Source organism: Cottoperca gobio, chromosome 1 (genome assembly GCF_900634415.1).
Source record: "Cottoperca gobio chromosome 1, fCotGob3.1, whole genome shotgun sequence".
NCBI classification, from domain to species: domain Eukaryota; kingdom Metazoa; phylum Chordata; class Actinopteri; order Perciformes; family Bovichtidae; genus Cottoperca; species Cottoperca gobio.
Genome location: NC_041355.1, coordinates 22,205,973 through 22,229,302, shown reverse-complemented (window position 1 = coordinate 22,229,302; position 23,330 = coordinate 22,205,973). Strand labels below are relative to the sequence as shown.

Sequence of the window (23,330 nt, the reverse complement as noted above, 5' to 3'; positions counted from 1 at the left end):
TTAAAAATAACGCATTGTTTTCACAGATTTCACAATGACCTATAACATAAATTGAGGCTATTAAAATATAAGAAATAACCCCAACAATTTAGATGGTGCCCTAAGGTTAAAGTGCGGAACAGGTTTAGATCAAATTCATTATTAATATTATTTCATTTATGCGTTGCCTTCAAAGACGATTTAAAACAGGTCGAGGCCGCCGGCGCTGTAATAAAAACTTGACAGTAAAACACAACGAAATGAGAAAATTCAAAGGGTTTATTGTAAAGCGTCTAAAAAGCAAACTGACACCGAATCTGTTATTATCTTCTTACATTAAAGCTTTATGGACGTTTTCTATGAAAATGTAAAATATACCATGGTAGTGGAAAAATGTAGGTATACACCTTGGGAAAACTCGTAGAGTGTCCGTATTGAATTTCTTAATTAATCTTACAATTAGAAATGTTAGAGACAATACAAATTCCGACACAGACTCGGTCTTTGAATACAACACAAACGGAACAATTTCTTAATACTTTTGAATTCAAAGTGCTTGAGTACATTTTTAAATATAAACCCCATTGAATTGAACGGGCACTTTTCAGTCTAATCAATTCAAATTATAGATAAATCATCAATCCACAGAATGAATTTAATATCGTAGCCTCTCCTTACTTCTCATAATTTGGCAGCAGTAGCTCAGGTTGGAAGATATGAGAATGAAAAAAATACATTCTAGTTAGTTACAATTGTAAAATAGTGAGTCACAAGCTCTGTACAGAAAGTAGCCAGCTGCAAAGGAAACATGTTCATGTTAACCAGTGCAAGATGTGATGGACTACATTTAATTTTGTCAATACATAAAACAGATGTCCAACTTTATAATATATACACATATACCACATTATGTAATTAGCTTTTATACATTACATACAATAACTGCTTTGCTTAATAATCACACTCCTATGAGCTTCAGAATGATTGGGATGCTAAACAAAGCATGGCAGAAAGAAATCCATCATCTTTTGTCTTTGAAGAAGCCTTTTGAAGTGCTGCTCTCCTTGATGGTGACGGTCAGGAAGTTGGTGGTCACGTCTGTCACCAAGACCTTTTCCACGTTTCCCACGGAGGGCCTCCACGTCACTTCATCCAAGTCTACGTCGAGCCTGGTCGGGGACGGCCTGTCCAAGAAGTAAGGCTTTTCCATCTGTGGAAGCTCAGAGCTCAGGCTCTGGCTCATTCTGGACTGGTGCCTGAAGTGTACAGGAGCCAGGTAGCTGGAGCTGTCCTTAGTCCTGTGTGAGTCCATGTCTGTTCTGTGTGGATGCAGGCTTCGCTCTAAGTAAAGCTGATTGAAGGAGCTTCCCCCGGAGCTTCCCCGGTCGTGTGTGTGGTGATGATGGTGGTGGTGATGATGGCGTTTATGACCGTGGATTTCTGGATGTCTGTGGTTGATCAGCCTCATCTCTTCACCCCCCTGGAGCTTAGCCAGTGTGTGAGGGCCGTGGCTCCCCTGCTGCTCTGCTCTCCTCTTGAGGGGTTCAAAGACCGTAGTGCTGCAGTTGCCGTCCATGAAGCGGGGCTTAGGCTTCGGGCCTCTTTTTTTGGGTATGTGGATGAGTCCATCTGGACCAGTTTGCTGAAGGGAAGGCTGCTGATATTCGCGGGCGCTCAGCTCTGGCTGTCGGACACGTACACTTTCTCCACGGTTGACCGCGCTGGGTGGGAAGATTGTAGGAACAACTGCTCTCAGGCCCTCTCTGGCCCTGGGAGTGACGACTGGCTCTGGGGTTGGGTAGGTGATGTGCATCCCTCGGACTGCATCTCCCCTAAACTCATAGGATTTGGCTTTAATTTTAGCCTGAGCCTATTAGAAGGTAAGGAAAGGAGAGGAGACTTATTATTCAAAATATTTCACAATTCCATTTCATATTTCTTTTTCTTGGTCAACTTAACAGGCATTTTCCACAGCAGGTGTTTTTACATGCAACAGTAGGACAACCATGACCAGGAGATGCCAGGACCCTGAACCCTAAGCAGCTAAATGGAATTCAGCCATCATTCATTTTATTATTCACACCTGTGCTCTCCCCACTGTAACATGTCGAAATGTCTTCTCTGAACACGCCTGTTGATTGTTTCAATTACTGCCCGTGCGTGACACTGAGCACTGCTATTACACTCAATGTATCTAACATTTTAAAGCGTGAAAACAATTAGTTGTAGCAAACATTTACTAGTAGGCTACTCTACTAACAATTACACCAGCGAACAGTTCCTGCCAGGCAAATACCGCGACCTCATTTATAAAAAAACTCGGAGATAGATTCTGGTATTTAGTTAAAGATAAACTTTCGGTCATTAAGCAATTTTCACGGATCGTTGTCTTGAAAAGCTGGAACCTCTTGCTGACTGCATCCGGCTACATCCTACTCAACGATTTAATTCACGCATAGCTCAGTAACATTTATACATCTGAATGTAAAAACGGATACAACGCTAGCAATAAAAGACCTTAAGGAGAACGCTTCGGCGGCAGCTCGTAAACACTAATGGCTGTTCAGTGTGTCAACAGCTCAAACACAAGCTGAATATGTCAAATTAGCGTCATTTCGGAGACTTGTGCAATTGGGTGAAATACAATGAGGCCGAAACGAAACAACGCCGCTAAATGTACCTTGAGCAGAAAGGTCTTGGGTTTTGGTCCTCTCTTTTTTGGCCCATATAGCTCCCTTTCACGCTCCCTGTGGAAAATAAAGTGACAGACACCCATTTTGAGTGTCACGGGAGCAAAGTGCACCGAGGACACCATATATTTATTAGACAACATTCACTGGCTCTGTGCCCATAGAGGCCAGCACAGACATCTTAACGTTACCTCTCCTCAAAAGCGGCAAACAGGCGGAAGTCCAGAATATTCTCCTCTGGTTCCCAAGTACTGTATCTGTGAATTGAAACATGAGCGTTAAGATTAATTGAGGAAGCGAGCGCTGACACACACACACACACATACACACACACTGTGGAGATGGCCATAGCGTTAGCCTATGAGCTAAAAATCTCCATCGTGCTATAACGCTACACCTCAGTTTTAATCCGGGGCTGTCTCGCTAGCTTTGTCGAGCTAACGACAGCCACAGCTGAGACAGTAGATACAGTAGAGACAGCAGAGCCGCGGGTTGAAAACAAGGGACGCAATATAGTAGGACTTACTTTGGAGACCAGCCCTTCCATTTCACAAGGTATTCAATCCGACCCTGCATGCCATCAGAAACAAACAGAAATGAGTTCATTAGCTTGCAGGGCAACAGTAGAATTATAGTGCGGTGTAGGTGCATTATAGTCCACGCTGTGGGAGAAAAGGGCACGTTACATCTCACGCCTACCTTCCTTATCCTCCGTTTGATGATAGACTCGGCGGCGAACACCCTCTCCCCGACGGCAGACAGCTCCATGTTTACTCCAATGCTACCTACCGTTAGCTTGGTGGACGCTAACGTTAGCAGAGCCGATATTTTTCTCCAGTCCCAGCCACTCTGAATTCCCGACAGACCATAATACTCCCCAACAGAATGGACGTCAGCGCAATTTTTACTGCGTTGCTAAGGAACCACAGTCGGTGGAACCTCAAGAAGAACGCCCATTGGTCCAGCCGTTGCTACTTGCTCGAGTTGCTAAGTGAGGGGGAGGAGCGTGCGCCTGTGTGAATTCTTTCGGGGGGAAATGGAGGCTTTTTTCCCCGCGCGGCGACTGAATCATTTAGCGCAAGTTATGTGAGATATTCAAAAATTCACGTGGTTTCAAACATAGTGTAATTATATGCACACAACAGAGCCGTCAAGGATATAGAGAAACCAGGAAATAAACATGCCGTTTAATTTATACGCGAGAAACAGAGACATCGACATCCCTCATTTTCGTTAAATCTATCCAGCAATGCATTTATCAGCTTGGCATACGTTATTATAGGCCTATGATTCCATAAACACTGTGAAAGTCTGTGTTCACGCGTTACAAGTGTGTCGCCTGCCCGCATTCATTTCGTTTGTCCTCGCTGTCTCAGAGGCCAATGCACAGTTCCTGTCAGGCAACATTATAGGCTGTTTGTACTCATATTATTTAATCTAAATACCCCTTGTAGGTTAAATTTGAAGGCATATGCATCACACGTGTTGCATATACTTATGGCGCTTTGTAGTTTAAAATATCTCCGTGCTGGCCATTCAGCTACATTGATATCAAAGACCCGTCATCAACGTTAAACAGAGAGGTGGCTTAATTTAGTGGTCGATTGAAAAATAAATCTTAAATCGGATGAAATGTCAGTCAGTGGGATTTTTATCACTGAATATTATGTAAGACGTTAAGTGACTTTGATCTATAACATGTTAGGAAAACGAAGCTGATGTCATGACCCCAAATTAAGCAAGAAAAGATCAGCTGTTGCATGTGAATACCCGGCCAGCCTTTCATATTTCTCTGCATTATGGCAAAGATCCGACCACTGTTACCTGCCAACGCCCTCTCTGTCGTCACTTTCTGTCTTTTCAATAAAAACAGGTTGCCGTCTGCATCTGCTGTTCTTATAAACCATTAACAGCTTTTATGTCGGGTTGCTTTTTTCTCTCCTGCTGATGAGATTAGTCAACAAAAATGATTAGAAAATGCATAAATAATCTGTAAAGGCTTCCATTAGGCCTACTGTTTTTAATGCAGCAGCCAACGCAATACGAGACTCAGAAAAGAATAAGAATAGACAACAGAAAAGAGAAAATATAATATATAATGGACTGATTAAAATAACAAACAGAATCAGATCGCTTTTTTGCCCAGTGTACAATACACAGGCCGACAGGTAACCTACATTTTAAGATAAGAAATAAAAAAGGAAAAACATTTTTAAAGAGTCATTGGCTTAACACAGGTAGATATAGGCAACAATAAATAAGATACTTTATTATAATTATTACGAATAAAGCCTTATAATAAAGGTTAACAACAATAATAGTAAAGGCTACCCATAATAATAAAAATAATCATTTGAATAGCTATAGGCAACATAACTATCAGTTTTATAAAATAGGAAAGTTAGGGTCATTAGAATATGTTAAATAAAACGGCCATGAAATCAATTAGGCCTAATTAAAGAATAATTCACAATACTAGATATCACCCTAAAATTGTCTGACCTGAATGTATATCTTTGTCAACCCCTAAAATATGTGTTATTCATTCCTTAACTAAACCGGTAAACTAAACAGAGAACAACTGAGGGCGAACATGCATGAACAAATAACCACGGCTTAATGCAGCCCGAGTCGATCAGCCGATAAGTGATTTTGAACATCAGATAATTCAGTCATCTGGAATCAGATTGTTTCCAGCCTCATTACTCGGAAGGACTACTATGCTAACAAACGATTTAGATAATAAATCATATTTACATAGAATTCTACTACTTGAATTTAGCGACTCTACCATTACTATAAAGACCAAAGCGAAATTCAGAATAGGTTGAAAATTGTATGGACGCTCATGTCTAATGTCTATTAAGATAGAAAATAACAAATACACTGCAAAGCAAAGTAAACACATGTAAGGCAAAATATTCTTGCAAAGCCTAATCAGTTTATCGTTGCTTTAATGCATAGACAATGTAATAAAAAAATTAAAAGTGCAATAATTGAAACCTGTATGTATAAACATGTATTCGCCCTCTCTCTGCTGTGTGTGGAAGAATATTGAATGATTGTTAGACACTGCAGCACTATTGTTAGACAGTCACCCACTTAAGATCAAAGTAGCCAAACAGTAAAGCTTCTAAATTTAAACAGCTTAATATTTTTAGATTAATAAATATAACATGATTTTCTAGAGAACCAATGAAATTGAACGATAAAGTCTTCAGCCAGATGAAAGTAGAGATCGCATTAAACGACTGTTACGTGATTTCAATACCATAACAAAAATATGAGACGAGATTATATATAAAAATATAGATACAAATATAAAATTGCATGAATAAATTGCTCAATTGTATGTTCATACAATACATTGTATATTCATACAATTGAGGACAGAGTTCAAGACAACATGCTCTGGCCTATTTAAAGACAAATAACACTGCAGGATAAACAAGGGTCAATGATGACACTGACCACTAACATCTTGTCTCATTCACTTGTCATCGGAATATGTATCGTTATACGTTCGTTAGGTGCGAATGAGAAATTATTTGCGTTGTCTGCAAACTGCACAAATGTGCCACGGTGAATTACATCTTCTCAATAGTCTTCATTTAGACGCGAATATACACTGATGCCGAATGTATTATTGAAAGTGCTTTTCTTCTCAAGGTGGATCGCTTGAGACTGAAGTCATGCGGGCTGTTATGACACAAGACATGCACAACAACGCGACGGCCGAGCACAGATAAATCCTAAACACTCCGTGTCTCAGATCATCACATTCTTTGCTAATTTGTTTCATGCTTGCGCGCTATATGTCCATCAATCAAAGCTGAAGCCTTGATGGAAAGGTCCCAGACATGTGCAACAATTTACAAATGTATCTTCTTTGTACTGTTTGTATTGTCTGTAATGTATTACTGTGTCTTGGGTTAAGTATTGTTATAAGTTGATTGTAGCTGTGTAGCCCAAGAAAATGTTCCCATTTGAGTCAATAAAGTATCTCTTATCTTATATCAATCCATCTAAAGCCATTTTACCAAACATTTAATTTGATAAAACATCCACATTATATAAAGAGTGACCGTGAAATTGTAACCTGGTAGTAAATGCTTGATCAGAATCTTAAAAGGGAAACAGAGCCCATGAATTTGGAAGCTTACACTATTTTTTAGTGAAGGACGACGTCTGATATGATTTTAGGATTTACTTTATGATTATACTCCTTCTTCTGTCTTCCCATCGTCGTATTTTTCCACGCACAAACAAACACTCAGCAGACAGAAAGGGGAGATGGGCGCAGCTCAGACTCATGATGCGATTGGTTTCGGCGCGCCTGCAGTGCAGCAGTGCTGCCGCCGTTAAAACACCATTGGTTGGCTTGTATCCGGGCAAGACGCTGCTGCTGGTTCCTCGTGTGCGCACAAACAGGAGAGCCACAGCACACAGGCAATATGGATCATGCAGGCATATGGAAAGAGAAAGACAGAGAAAGGTTTGAGCACGTGAGAGGTGGGGTGATTACCCAACTGCTCAGGTGCGGCGATCATGATATAAGACAACCCCCCCAAAAAAAATATTCCTCTTTCTCTTGCAACCTTCCCTGCCTCTTTAAGGTTCCATTTACTATACGTATTTATAGGTTATACGCAACTAATGGACAGGTGATGCAGGGCAGTTTTACCAGCCAGCGTCTCATGTCATACATGCAGGTAATCATGCACTCAAGCTTTATTTGCAGATGTTTTTTAATCTCCCTTTGCCATAAAGAGAGATGTGTATGTAGGCTACATGGAAATCTGCTCTAAAAGCACCAGAAACATAGGCTGTAAAGGGCAAGTGTTAACAAACATGAAGGAATGAACACACAATGCACACTCCGGCGCACGCAGAGAATCTATTTCGTCCGCGTGCCACGCACAAATCTCCAATCATTGGAAAACAGGGATATCACTGGATAATAAAACACGCACAGGCCTGTAAACCACTGGTGTCTTTGCTCTAGTTGAATTGTGGACTGAAGTCAACGTCGGATGATTCGGGGTTTATTCACTTGTGTGTCACTAAACTGGATCCAGCAGATCCCAGCAGGTTAGTCATTGTAAATGAAACATTATGAGCGCATGCACGTGTGCTTATTACCGAGGTACAGGACAATACAGAGGGAAATACAGGAGTTTGCAAAGAGCTGTGAAATTGTACATAGTTCATGAAATTGAAATGAATTATTTTACAAAATGAATTAATTTACACAAGATGAAGGAGTTGCTCACGGGTTAAACAATTTAGGCTATTTCTGTCACCTGTAGGCCTACGTAAGCAGGGGAGGCCTACAGGCTGCTTTGTGTGCTGACAGTTTAAAACGACTGCATTGGAGAAATACTCATAATTAAATAAAGGATGTAGAACATATTGTGTTTGTTTCAAATGTTCTATTCAAGCGTATTCAACTTCTGTGACTGTTTTTATAAATGTCTCAAATCTGCATTGCGTGCACTTTATATATCCGTGTGTCTGGATGTGCAGGCCTACTGGAGGACTCTGTGGAATATCCTACCTGTTCTGTGCAGCATTTACATCATGTCCCTGTCAAAAGCGACAGTCCTCTATAAAAAATCCCCTGAATGTATCTGAGGAACTTGGAAATGAACAGCACATACAATAACTTTAAGAGAGCATTTCCAGGCCTCACTCAGTCATGCATGCACACATTGAAGCATGAGCAGGCAGATAAGAGGAAGAGGAAAAAGAGGGTGGATCCCCAACAGGACGTGTTATTACACCATTTTATACACTTCTTGTTTTATTTATCGGAACATATTACCAACTTGTTTGGCATTTAGCATTTTTTGTGTCTACATATAAGCAAACCCGCCGTGCGATAGGCTACTTAGAGGAAATGACATCGTGTTAAATCCTGCGAGGAATTTTACCGCTTTGGAACATTGTTGCGGTTATCAGTCCGCTGCAGCGGCTGCGAGGCGTTTCAGAGAGACACGATAGAGAAGAAAGTGGATGCAGCAGAGAGAGAGGACAGCCATTTTCTCTGTCGTTGCTCACATCCACGCGCACAGAAAGCCGTTTTATTGGCGGGCTGCAGCGCAGGAAATGGTCGAGAGCCGCCGTCTGTAGCATTTCGCTCGACAGGCCATGTGTTTACAGCGTTTACAGTATCAGTCAGTACCCCTGTAACAGACAACAAGCAGATGTTGCGTTCAAATGCTAGTCTTTCGGGAGGTTTGTGAACTAGCAGAGGCAGCTCCTCACATCTTTCCTTTAAAGCGCTCTCCAGTTATTGAGAGAGACAGCAACTGTCTGACTCGTTAAATGAATGGCTGACATGTGAAACCGTGCAGGGAACATGGAAATAATATCCTACGTTATGTCATTTAAGCTGAACCTGTAGGTCAAGCAAAGAAATCAGCCGCCCCCTGTTGTGTTTCTCAGCACGTCAGGAGGAATTATTTAAATTACATCAGACATGAACAGCTGTTCAGGTCACAATTATGAGCTTTAAACGACCAAAGTCCTCTTCAAGTGCAATGAAGTGTTGGTTAAAACCAAGAAGCAATTCCCAGCTCACTGGATAAATCTTTGTCGGTGTCTGGTTTAATGAACCACAATTAATTAACGATTGTTATCCAATCATCTTGAGATCTTTCAGTTTTTCTCGGTCAGAGGCTTATTCAGAAGTATTCAGATCCTTTACTTAAGTAAAAGCACTAATACCACTTTGAAAATATTGTACAAGTGAACGTTTGAAAACTGATTTCTTTTACATGAAAAATGATTGAAACGAAAATAGTTATGTCAATTGACTAATTGATTAATCGGCTAATAATTTGAGCTGTAGGCTACTTGTAGGCCTATATATTGTTGGGTAGTTTAATTTAAAACAAGCCATATTTTATAACCTTCATATGTTTTGTGTGCAAAAATCTCTCTTATTTTGAAAGTGACAAGTAACTAAAGTAGGAGTAGAAGTAAAAAGTGGCATGAAAAGAAAATACTCAAGTAAAGTACCTCAAACTTGTACTTTGGCACAGTACTTGAGTACTTAGTTAATTCACACATTTATATAACAGACCTGTAATGTTCCTTTTACCACACTATCAGTTGCATTTATATGCCACAATTAAACATTTCAGCTGCTTTAAATTGAATATGTTGCATTTTAAAAGAATGAAAAGGCATCGCTTTCCATGTGTCGCAGTAAACCTGGCCTGACCTGTCGCTACAGTATGCACACAAGGCAAATAGCTGGTCGGGGCAGCCCATCTGAAAATAAACTCACTGCAGGCTCTGTAATAATCCTCACGCCCGCAGCACACACACATGCGCACACACACTCACACACACAGCCACATATAGAGCCATGTACAGATTTAGCAACTTCTGAGGCAAGGATGGCCATTTAAGAGCATTACAGCAGCCGCCCTTTCTGGTTAAAATCTTCAATTCTTGGTGGGAAGACAGTCACATGTGATGTAGGATACCAGCCATGAGCCTGGTCTAGGATTATGTACATATACAAAGAAATACAAGTCCATATAACACTTGCAAACTATTTTATTATTGCAAAATGTACCATAGGAAGCCTTCATTTTTTAATCTGCACACAAAACATCATCAAGTGCATCTGATCATCATTCTCACAGAGCTGATCAATGCACCTCAGATCACATAGTGCTAGAAGGGATTTTGAAAAGAAAGAAAAAAGGAGAGGGGGCATGTATGATACGGGGAACAGATCTGATTATGACAAGAATGTGTGCTTTTACATACTTTTAATTACCTGCAATGTTGCAAAACTTACTCAAAACATGACACCAAATCAAATCCATTCAATCCCATATGTAACTGTGTAGCCTCAGAACATGTGAGGGAGGCAGAGAAACATGAGAAAGTGAATCATAGAGCACCCAGCTGGTGGTATAATCTATTGGATTACACAGCTCAACTGGCAGGGGTAACACAGATTTGTGATTGATATCATTCAAGTGAAGAAAAGCCATTTTTTGTCACTGCATTGCTAGAAAACATAAAATAAATAGTCACAGGGCTGAAAAAGACATGTGTTCAGTATCAGATCTCGAGATGCATGACTCAAAAACACTTTGAACAGAGATCAAATAAAAGGAGCATATATCAAACATTAACCATTAATAATCTTTCATTAAAAAAAAAGTCCCTTTCAACAATGCAAATCACATTTATTGACAGAAAGGCGCTTCATTTTTCTGATCTGCTTGTCAAAGCATGCCTAATAGCATAATCTGTCCAAGCAGCATGCATCCATGTCTCAATCGTCCATCTGTTTGCACACACACACACACACACACACACACACACACACACACACACACACACACACACACACAGTGTAATTTACCATGTTTCAATATCATTTATCTCCCTTACAAAACTCTACATAAAGCCTACATCTGTTTAGCATTATCTGAGATGCAGACAGTTTGAGTGTATAATCAAATTACATCCATAGAAAAGTGAAGAGTATTTATAAGAGATAAGTGCATCTTCAATCAAAGTTCCAACCTTTATTTGACCTAATTTGGCTTTTTAAACTAAGTTTGAAATGAGATAATGCATGTGATAAAAAAATCTCCCGAAGTAACAACAGAGAGCTTATAAGAAGAAAATATGCAAATAACTTTATCTGTACTATACAAAATGAAGAAAACATCAAGAGTCCGTTTGTACATTCAAGCATCCGAAAATACAAATATATCTAATGTACATTTATACAGTTACACAGGTCCGTTACACTGTTATGTATTCCTTAAAGGTGACCGTGAGGCAGTTTGTAGTGATGTCTGTGATCACTATATTCCCAAGGAAAGGCTGGAAAGAGGGAAACGTCTCCTCTTTTCTCGTTTCATGTTTACAAACAGACGATGAATTGTCTTTCTCCTCCTCTGTACTTTTATGTGTTTCGGTCTGGGGCTGAGTTTCTGTCTGTACGTCCGTTTGTGTTTGTGTGTCTGTTTCGCCCTGTGTGTGTGTTTCAGCTTGTGTTACAGTCTCAGCTTGTGTGTGTGTCTCAGGCTGCGTAGCTTTAGGCCTAGACTTGACAACGCTCAAGTCAATAGGTTCCTCTTGGTCTGCATACCCACAGTCCTGCAGTACAATGTGACTGTGGTGTCCGTTTTGGTCGATGCTGATGCTTTGGGTGGGTGGAGTTGCCGCGTTAGGAGCACTGATACTCCTGGAGCTCAGAAACCTCTTACTGCTCCCATGCTCCTCGCTGTCAGAGAGGTGTCGCTTTAGTGCTTGCAAACCACCATGGCTTCCTCTTTTGTCCAGCGGGGAGGGAACTCCCCTATCCAAAGGCAGGGAGAGCAGATTAGGCTTGGTTGTCAATTGTAAAGGCTGATCCGCTGAAAGCTGCCCCTGACCCCTGACCTCGACATGTTTATCCTGTTCCGTCACAGTCGGCTCCGTTTTGAGGGACTGTTCCTTTTCTTTAGGGCACAGCCCGTTAAATCCAGAACTGGTAACAGTTGGTTTGTCTTTGGTTTTTTTTGCAAATCCGTTCATTAGACCGAGCTTCCTGACGAGTTTCATCTTCTCGAGGTGGTTCTCTGCGCTGCTGTCGGTTCCTTGCGGCGGCTTTCCAGCGGTTTCAGAATCACCATTTTTAATCTTAGCCGCTTGCATTCCGTTTTCCATGTACTTGCTCATGACAATAACAATCCGCCCGTTCTTGTTTTTGTTCTTCACGATCTTTAGCTTGCCGTTGCTGACACCATTAGACTGCGGTAAAGCATCCTCTTTAGGTTTGACCTTCTCCGGCTCTTTGTGGCCGTTCAGGTCTGCTGGGAGCTTCTTCAGCTCCATGGCGATATCCTTGACCTTGGTCAGGCAGCCTGAGTCCTTGTCCCGGACACACTTCTGCTGCAGCACTGGGGGAAGGTTGTATCCCTTGTTAACCAGCTCTGGAGCTTTTACTTCTCTGGGTTTAGCAAACATGGGCTCGTGGCCCTTGAGGTCCGGCTGGTAGTGGTGGTGCTTCTTGCTGTTGAGCTGATAATAGAACTTCTTGCCGTTGGTCTGCTGCTCTGCCTCACGCTCCCTGCACAGCGGCTGGTATGGGTGGTGCTTCTTGCTGTTGAGCTGGTACTGCTGGCCCTGGGGACGGAGCATCTGGATTGGGCTGGGCTTCTGACAGCTGTCCTCGTCCAGGGACGCCCCATGAAGGTCAGCCAGAATACTGGATCTCCGGGCAAAAGAAGGAACCTGTGAAACCAGACAGTAATTTGTGTTATTAAAAAAGCAGAATAACATGTAACTCAATATTATATGGAGAACGTCTGGAGTTCTTACAAAAGTCTTTTAAAGTAATGGGGCATTTGATTAACGGTTCAACTGTCACAGTATCTACACATGTGTCTGTGTCGGACTACAACAAAAAGCCATGGTTCATTGGGGCCCATGAGTTGCACTAAAGAAACAGTGCCTGGAATGTGTGAGGGGCTCTTCTGAGGCACACACTTTATTTCAGGGGCCTTGGTCCATGTTCACACAGCCCTCACACAGCTCCTGTGTTGCTCTTTCAGCCACCAGCCTGGCACATCACAGTGACATTTCAAAGTGACTCCTGTGGCTGTGACCTCAGCTCGTAGGAATGTCTCTGGCTGCTTTGTGTCCTGTCATTGACTTTATCCCATGTGTTACCACCAACACCCTCCTGAGAGGAACAAAAACCCTCCTCTGAGGGGTTCCCCTGGCCTTTTGGACCGCTGATTGATGCACTAAATGTACGATTCACAGGCATTTAGCTACAACTGTTAGATCGCTTAAAAATAAGATGTTTATTGTTTGTAATAAATATTCTAATTTTCAAAGTGCAAGCACACCAACCATCTATTCATTCAACCATTTTAACTCAGTAATACATTTAGGAAGAGAGCTCATTTACAATATAGTCGAGTAAAGAACAATAATAAAAAGAAAAAACCCTAGGCTCTCAGAATCACCATTAAGAAAATTATTTAAAAAAGTTAAATGAATTGTCATCCAGCTCATCTTCTCAGCCTGTGTATAAAGGTCTTGTGAAAAATAACCTGGATGATGTCAACAGCTATACATTCATATTAGCAAGCCTGCAGTACAGACTGGATGTGTTGAGGTTGACGGGTCTAAAAATAATGCTTTTGAGAATCCAGCATTTCCACAGCTTAACCCAGCTGACTTCAATATATATTCAATAATATTAAATCCCCGGAGGTCACCTTTAAATCTGCCTTATATCTGAAATAAAAAAATGTTCTCCTATATTGCTTCCTGGTATTTGAGAGGGACTTATGATTGAAAATGGATCTGGAGCGTAGTTGTAATTATTGAGAAGGGTTAAGTATCATTATTTTCTCACCTGAACCAGGAGGTGCTTGGGCTTGGGTCCTCTCTTGCGATATCCCATCAGCTGCTCTTGGCGTTCCCTGTGGGAAGGAAAACAGCAGCCAATCAGTGAAACCATCGAGCAGAGACGAGTCGCCGTTGCATGGCAACACAACGTCACGGGTGTCCTCCTCAGGCTCAATTAGAAAACGCTGAGCCTGTGTTACAGGTTGGAGTTACACTTCCTGAAAGGAAATGAATTCAACACGGATTCATTTTGTTGTTATGTCTTAACCCTTTCACAGTATCCTTACCTTTCTTTATGTTTCATACCTCATTACACTTGTCATTGACTGATACAAAACACTTAACAGAGGCTTCTATTGATGCTCCTTCCACTCTAAATAACACCATGTGATGTCTGCATCCACAGCTGAAGATAAAGGCCAGCCCTGACTTTCCTTACTTTCCCTCTGTCTCCATGCATCTCTCTAAGGCAGTAACTCAATACCGCAGACAGGAGTGATGTCAGTCCCCTCCCCCACCTCCTCCCTCACATCTAATTACAATGACGACTCAGTGTATTTTCATAGCCTGGCATTCAGACGATTTGGCTCCCCGGAGAGACACGCAATTAGTTTCAATAAAATCTCTCCTCTTTAGAGAGAGGTAATTGCAAAAACAGACACAGAGTGACGTTGGTGTTTCGCTTTAACGTATGACCTGCGCCTGAAAGGTTGCTGCAGGCAAAAGGTGAGGGGGGCTCAGAGAAAAGCCAGGGACAGTTTAACACGCCATGCATTGAAGAAATTCAATTACACACTGTCCTTCAGTCACTCAACAGACTATTTAGCAATTAGCCAAGCAGCTAATTTCACCATGGCAGCCCACTTTGAACACACTTTTTCCTTTACTAATAGAGAACATGAGGAAGTTCCTCTGGTTGGACAGTGAGACGCTGCACGCACCTCTGATTTATAACAATGACTAAGCTACTATTTAGTTCCCTGCTGCTCACTTCAATCTTCATTTCCTCTTGGCTTTCCACCACATCATGAGCAGATTAGGAAAAGATTTAAAGTCCCGCTCCACTCAAAATTGTGTTTTGCTTATAGTTACTTCACTTGTTGGGCCTTCACTGTGTAGACTGTGAAGATATTAGAAGGCTGTTTCCCCTGCTGGTGCTCTGTGCTCACCTTAAATAAAGTTTTATACGTGTACATACAAGCAGAGTTTGTGATATCACTAGGGCACATCACTAATTTAATGCTTTTTTCATGCTGAATGACTTATTTGTAAGAAACCAATGAGCACATCTCAGGTAAACACAAGATTTCAAATGGTGCTTTTGCAAGATTCTTTGTGGAGAAACTCAGTTTTAGAGATCTGTCAAATAAGTCAACTAATCGATAATCGAGTGTTAGTCGACTAAGGACTTCTGTAGTTGAGGACAGCTTCAGACATCACAACTGGTTTAGAAGCCAATAATACAACTTACGATGTGTGATGTGGAAACCTGAAACCTTCAGCACACAACGAGAATAGACTTTTCAGTGGAGTAGAAGACACATTGTGTCTAAACTTTTGAAATGAACAATGTTCATATATTCTTCATGCAGTTTCTGGATCTTTTCAATGAGGGAGAAAAGGTATATAAAACTTAATTCTTTTTACCTGAAGTTACAGTAGCTACTTACATAATGGTGTACATCAGTACAGTCTAACAAAATTAGCAAATTAGCAATTAGCCAAACAGCGCTTTTGTTTTGGAGAGTTATCATCTTGCATAATCAGTGATAATTGCTTTATAGGGGAATGTAATTGGTTGCTATGTCCTGTGGAAGATGACACAGGTGCATCTGGTGAGTGGATGGTGAGACAGCAGGTAGCACTTTAGCAGGATAACCTGATGCTGCTGACACTCGGATTACTCTCAGGTGACAGAAAGTAGATGCAACAACGTGTCACAGTTTGCTCTAGTAACCCTGACCTGAGTTTAACCCTAGCCTGACCCTCTGATGACACTAGTGTTAATCCTAATCCAAACCCCCAGGCGCTGAATTTCTGCACACTAACACATATGTAGCTATAGGGCTGCAACTAATGATTGCTTTCATTGTGGATTAATCTAAAGACCATTTTTTAGATTAATCTATTGATCCATAAAATGTCAGAAAATAGTGAAAAATGTCCATCCCAGTTTCTCAAAGTCCAAGATGATGTCTTTAAATGTCTTGTTTTTCAGTCCAACACCAAAAGATATTCACTTTAATATGATATGAAAATGAGAAAAATAGGACATTTCTACATTTGAGTGACACTTGTCACTTGTTACATGAAACAATCACTTCAATAACTACTCGATTATCAAAATAGTTGGTGATTTTTTTGATGATCAACATGGGATTATCCAGATAGAGTGACCAGCAAAGTTCCTACTAAACAGGTGGATGAGGAAAATATATTGAATGTATTGTGAGTAGAAGTGAAAATGTATGACAGTGTTTGCCTTTAAACCTGTTTTTGTTCAATTGTGAACCTCATCACTTGTGTTGCTGCTTTATCCAACTCTAAACGTACCTGTCTTGGAAAGCATCAAGCAGTCTTGGGTCCAGGATGTTTTCTTCTGGTTCCCACGTGTTGTATCTATTCAGAGAGCAGACAGTGAGGACATGCTGGCCTTTCCCACATTGGCACACATGAACAGGCGCTATGGCTGAGGATAGAAGCTTATTTTTGCACCAAAACGACCCGAACGACTCTTGACTTATATATCTTCCCATAGCTCATATTTGTAGGCATGTACATGTGTAAACAACACGCCGAGACACTTACACTCCCTGTGGATGCACGTGTAATAAATCATGAGTAACTTTTACGCGCGGCAGTAGGGGGGGCGGGGGGGATACAATGGCCCACTCAACTGTAGATATATAGGCATTTTTTAAACATAGGGTTCAATTATAGACATGTCTTCCTTTAATTGGCACACTGGGGATTGCATACATTGTAAAGCAACATCCATCATCGAGGCCAACCCGTCGAGCGCCCAAAGCAAGAACGCGCAGCCGTCCATATGCGCGCCCACGCTGGCACGGATGCACACATGTATCCACACACTTGTGTTTTGAATGTTGTGTTATCATTACAAGTATTGTTGTTATTTAAAAGGGGACTTACTTTGGAGACCATCCTCGCCACTTGACCAGGTACTCAAACCTCCCCTGTGAATGGAGACAAACAGATAATCAGCGCAACGTTACTTTACGCAGCAAAATGCACTCTGCATTGCACCGTCACCTTAGAAATTAGCTCATGCAAAAAACACGTAGTCCGCATGAAAATGAAGGAGAAGCAACTATAATAATCATCCTTTCCATGTGCATGTGTATAAAAATGTCCTTCAGCTCTCGTGACAAACCTTTCTGCTGCGCTTCTTCTCGATGCTCTCCACCGCAAAGACGTGCTCTCCCGCGGCGGGTAGCTCCATTTTCCGACACAAGAGTAGCGGCTCTTCTGTGTTTTCCCTCTGCTTTTGCTATCCGACACCTTATCCTCGCTCTCGGGCCGTTTTTTCCTGCTGCTCCTCTGATGTGAAACACAAGAAAACCCCCCTCCTCCTCCTTATTTTCACTGCGCCTCTTCCCTCGCTTTCCCCTCGGAGAGACTCGTTCTGCAGGCGAGTTGAAGCTGCAGCTAGAAAACACCTCATGCAAATAGCCGTTTGGCGTGACGTCAGACGAGGGGGGCGGTATTAGGGGCGGGGCTGTCCCCGTGCTGCTTTCAAATGCTGTTGGGAAAAGTGTAATCACGATTTCGACGGTATATGAACAATATGTAAATAGTTATAATTTTCTATAAAAACACTAAGATGAGGAGCATGGAAACCATGGCAACAAGTGGTTGCAAGAGGCTTATATTAACAAGAGTGCATTATATTATTGTAGATTATTTTAAATGGTTGTTTGACCTTCTTTGTAGACTAGTAAATTAAACCTTTCTTTGTATTTCAACGCCTTGTTTATCCTTTAGTCAGTATTTGCATTAATACAACATTTATTGTTTATACATAGCGTATTACGGCATACATTAAAACACAATCTGCACACTTATTCTTTGCTATGCTGTTGTAGCTCAAAACCATAAGAAAACACTATTGTTACCGCCAATGTTTCGTCTAAGACAGGGTGTCCAGACTTGTACCACGGAAGTATTTGAACTTTTTAGCTCCAGCTGATTTCACCGGGTCTTCTCTGTCTGGCTGAGAAGGTCTGCCAGTGTGCAAAGTCAGATAATGATGTGTTTGGTTTGAAAGTAAACCGTGTATATATGTGTGTATATACTTCCACGGCACATGAATCCGCACAGATATAATAACCCTATATCGTTTATTTTACAATGTTCGACCAAAGGCAAGCACATTTGAAAAAAACTGAATGACGTAGAGATGAACGAGCGGAGATGAGACACTTGAACGCAACATGTCTGCCTCTCGTGTCGCTGGATGTGAAGCGAGATCTAACTGCAAGAGGGTGCAATGAAAGAAGAGAGCGTTTTATCCTCAACCGTGCTGGCCTCAATGTGCTGCTCGCCAACTCAATGTTGCAGCTTCTTAAGGCCTTTTGCTTTTTATATTTTCAGTCACTACACACCAGGATGGCCTCGTTTGGGATAGTTATCTATTTGTGAGTCCAAAGTATAGCTAACCAAAATGCAGGCCTATTTATGAGCAGGGAACATGATACCTTTGGGTTCACGTAATTATAAGACAATCAATATCACAAAACGAATTATTCCACCTGAAAAATCACGATAGGCCCAACCAAAGTCAAGGCCAGAGCCTGGCTGTTCCACACTGATTTATCACCGCCGCCATAACAAGGCCTCGTCTATTATGGGAAGTCCTGGTGACATAGGGAAACACACATTCCCATCTGATGCTGCTATAGTGACAGAGTGACTGACCCGCCTCTGGTGGATGATAACGCACCGTGAATCATTGCCCGTGTAAAGTTAAATTGCGGGCAGAGCCCGACCGCTGTTATGGCATTACAATGAATAGATTTTCCATATCCTCTCTGAGTCAAGGTCACACAAAGAGATGACATTTCAGATGGAACCGTGTCGAGGGGATTTTCTGGTGGATTTTCGCGGTGTTAAAAGATAGTCCCTGGTTGTGTGGCAGGCAGCCGATGTAGGTCAGCATCCCCTGCCCGCCGGCTTTAAATCCAGCGGGGTTATTTGTGACTGTGGAGCCCCGACAGGACAGGCACCAGCCGGTTCCGTTATCACTTGGCACGAAGAGCGTTTCAGACGTGACTCGCGGTTTAGGCCTGACGTTGAAGGGACACACAGACCTCTGGCAACATAGTTTCACTTTGAAATGGCAGTGTAAGGTTGTACCTAAGTGAAGATTCAAATGTGTTGATATAGTTGGACAAAGATAGGGTAAAATAACATATCCAGTTGCTTACTGCTATTGGCTCCTATATCTAGTGATGTATTGTTATCCATGAGACTTATATGTAAAGCACGGATACATTTTCGATTCATTGCTTTCTTAATAAAAACGGGAAATTGTCTATGAAGCCCTCGTTGTATTGTTTCATAGGCTAAGAGCAAATAAAATTCAGCAGTGAAAGGGTTAAAGTGCAGGGTTCCCGCAGGCTGCAGCGCTCGGCCTATTGCAGAAAGGCACGACTGTCTTTCCTTATAAGGCAATGAGTTCACATCGGCGGTGAAATATCGCATGAAATGAACAAGCATAACACATTCACACTATTTGCTTCAAGTAGCCTTTCATAAGCACGTCCATTCTTCTTCTTCACTGGTTCCACTCTGCGGCACGGCGGGGCTTGAGCGAAGCAGCTTCGGCGTGCGCACAAGGGCGCACCGCCGTGCACAGAGTCTGCTTATTCAGTGTCATTCCTAAATTAAGACGAGCAAAAGAAACAAGGTGGTCAATTAGAAGCTAAGGGGGTTGTTGGATGGTATCGCTCTTTTATCAGACTCCACCTGTCTGCTGCTCAGCCGCCACACAGCACGATGGTGTCACAAATAGATAACAGTATTGATCAGATATTATATCTAAGCATTGGAACAATGATGCCAAAGGTTGATAAACACAGCGCTCACACGCCCGTTTTGTCTAAATTTAAGAGATTTGGAACATGGCACGATCTCCAGGGAAGGATGGAATGTGATGCAGCACATGCGTGTGTCATTAATGGTACCGCGCGCACAGAAACTTCACCTGGGCAGCACCGCAGAGTCCCACTCACTGTCCACATTACAATTCTAAGAAGGAGATAAGCGAGAATCAGCACAGACAAACACGTCCAGCTCCGAAGCGGCCAGTGTTTCTGCAGCTGTTTAAAGAACGATTCATTTAATGTTATTTCGATGTAAAAATGAAGCATCATTTAGAGAAATTATTATTTTTTAAAAACAGGCAAGCAGAAAAACAAAAAGCGTGACGCCAGAATGAACAAACAGGTGTGGTGTCTTAAACAATTCCGATGTCAAACCCCACACTATCTACATCTGATATGCTCCTCAGGCTTCTTCCAATAAAAATAGAAGTTCAGAATTGCAGTAAGATTGCTGCATATTTCTCAAGAAAAATATGTCTGACTATGTCTTCAAATGTATGTAAATGAAAATGATCTTTTACATGTAAGAGCTTGATGTGTAGGACTGGTGAAACCAAAGTAATTGCTGAAGATGATCACTGTCCTTCAGTGACTTGAAACCCCCACAGTAAAGGACAGAGAAAAGAGATGTTTCAAATGCAGGAAATGTACCTGTAACCCCTTTTACATTAGACTATATATCCTGGTAATAATACTCTATCAAACCTATTAAGACAAGTACGTTATCATAGGAAAATAAATCATTATGTTTTTCATCACTGTTATCACTATCAGCAGTAATTGTTTGCAGAGTCATCTGTTCAGTTTAAAACATGTAAACCTTACTCCACACCTGCACCTTTTACAAGTTACATAAGACAGTGAGTTTCTGCTATGACTAATCTAAAGCTTATGACTGCAAGTCTTTACATCATTAGAGAAGCGTACAAGATGGATGTGATTATTTTAAACAGGGTGGAAAGAAGTTGATGACATTACTATGAGGAGGATTTCTGCGTTCTTAAACATATCTAATGAACACTCCTCTGAGAGTGTTCAGTGTATCACATACAGACTAGACACAAAGAGGAACTGAACATCCTCATAAGTGTAAGTGAAGGGCTACAAAAGGGAATTTTTGCTGCGCATACAGGGAGGAGGAGCAGCAGGTGAACAGGAGAGCTGATGTTTATGGACAAATAAACAAACAGACTTGGATCCATGGAGCCCGATGACGCCACGGCTCAAAGTGAGGGCATCTGATTAAGATGACATTTCCACGTAGGAAAAAGTGACGCTCTGTCTGCGTCACAGTGCCGGACTACAGATCAAATGACAGCAGAGGAAAAACAGAAGGATGGAAGGGAGACAAGGTGTCATGAAACACAGTCCAGTGGAAAGAATGTGATTAATTACGGCACATATTTGCTCATAAGGACGGCAGAAATACAGACGTGCAGTTAAAAAACATTTCGTTTTTCAACCTCAGAAGAAAGAACTGGAGAGGAGACTCATTAAAAGTCCTCTGAGCGTTATGACTCAATATTGAACTACATGTAGTGAAGTGCCATTTAATAATCCTAACTGAAAAGATGACTGACTACCCTTTGTTAAAGAAAGGCTAATGGGCTGTAATTGAAATACATCCAGATGTTCAAATTCTCTGATTTTACCATCAGCAGAAAGACTGCATACTCCTTATGGAACATTTGACTTGCCATGTTTGTTTTAATGAAACCTTTTCAAATCCAAACTCAAAATGCCCAGTGTTGACAGTTTAAATTGATGTAGCATTGAGTGAAGCGAGGTTAGTGTTACTTTAAGAATTTTAACAGTGCAGAGGTTGCAGTTGTGGTTCGTCGATGGCCACAGCTGAACTGCCAACCCTCCATTTAACTGCTCGATTAGTTTTCAGATGGGAGTTTAGTTTCTTTTTTACAAAGACCAAACAAGAGAGTCACCGCTGCACCGCTGGCAGGTTTGAATGCACCTTTAACAACAGCTCAGCTGTAATTTATAGCTTTTGGCAGCTTATGACACATTAAAGAGACTTTCACCATTTGATGTGACATGTCATCTTGTAAAATGATTGACGGCACAAAACTTAATCATGTGACTGAAATTGTCATGATGTATTTCAAGCAGCGGTGGTTTGTTAAATGAACGCACGCCTCTAACGTCTCACTTCTTCATGGGTTTTGTCTTTGTAGCAGCCACAAAAGGAAAATGTAATCTCCAGAGCTGCCTCTAAAGAATATGATTTCCCACCGTGTGACAAATGTTTTTAACCTGCCGAGGAGACTGAGTCAATTCTTTGGGATTCATGAAGTCACACTCATTATCGGCTCCTTTGAGTATAATTCAAAAGGCTTTCGGGATGCACACAAAGCGAGAGCTACACATGAATCACCGGCATGCAATTAGGGATTCAAGACGCAATCCTGATATTGATAGTTATTTTTATCTGGAATGACGTAGAAGTTAATAGGTGCACGTGACTCGTGGGTGAAATGAGACTCATGGGTGGTTTCAGCTCAAGCTTTTCTAAAGAGTCCTCTTAACGCTTACGTCAACGGTGCTCCTGCTCACGACACAAGCTGTGTACATTCAGAGGGGAAGATGTGTCCTGGCGTGACAGTGACTCAGACTCCCATGTAGACGTGTAATTGATGAAGTTGTGTGTTTTGTGTGTGTGTGTGCGTGTGTGTGTGTGTGTCAACGTCAGAGGCAGGTAGCTGTCATGACTGTCGGAGCAGTGGCTGCTGTGCTCGGTGACTCACAGCATAAAAGTAGATAATGTATCTTGCGTTGATAGTGACGTGGGTTCAGCCTCCGTCATATATCGTGCACACACACACACACACACACTCACATTGAAACTATCATATCTATAAATTTTCCAACTGTTTGTGGTCAATCTGCAGTCAGCAGTGCCTCTCCTACTCTGCCTGACTCATAATTGAACCATCAACTGGCCTGTTATTATGCCACCAAATGACTCCTGGGAGATGTAGTTCTTTGCAGCAGCATCTGACCGCCTGGTTTTTTGTCCGATGCCAATAGTGACCAATGGATATAATTGCATGTTTGGCAGGGAGCGGTGTAGGCGACATGTGTGTAGTTGGTGGGGAGGCTGGAGGAGAGACACAGACAGCAGCTGAGGGGAGTCTGG

General features: G+C 41.7%; 2 protein-coding genes across 2 annotated transcripts; both read right to left on the bottom strand.

Annotated features, from left to right (window-relative positions):
- Window positions 1-240: 240 nt before the first annotated feature.
- Window positions 241-3,587, bottom strand: cbx8b (chromobox homolog 8b). Its single transcript, XM_029440362.1, has 5 exons — window positions 3,369-3,587; window positions 3,196-3,239; window positions 2,861-2,926; window positions 2,660-2,726; window positions 241-1,849 (listed from the first exon to the last, which is right to left on the bottom strand). The coding sequence occupies exons 1-5, from the start codon at window positions 3,435-3,437 to the stop codon at window positions 1,001-1,003; spliced, it is 1,095 nt and encodes a 364-aa protein (XP_029296222.1). The 5' UTR covers window positions 3,438-3,587; the 3' UTR covers window positions 241-1,000.
- Window positions 3,588-11,276: 7,689 nt separating this feature from the next.
- Window positions 11,277-17,780, bottom strand: LOC115013642 (E3 SUMO-protein ligase CBX4-like). The gene is made up of 5 exons (XM_029440091.1): window positions 17,449-17,780; window positions 17,208-17,251; window positions 16,608-16,673; window positions 14,062-14,128; window positions 11,277-12,926 (listed from the first exon to the last, which is right to left on the bottom strand). The coding sequence occupies exons 1-5, from the start codon at window positions 17,515-17,517 to the stop codon at window positions 11,451-11,453; spliced, it is 1,722 nt and encodes a 573-aa protein (XP_029295951.1). The 5' UTR covers window positions 17,518-17,780; the 3' UTR covers window positions 11,277-11,450.
- Window positions 17,781-23,330: the final 5,550 nt, after the last annotated feature.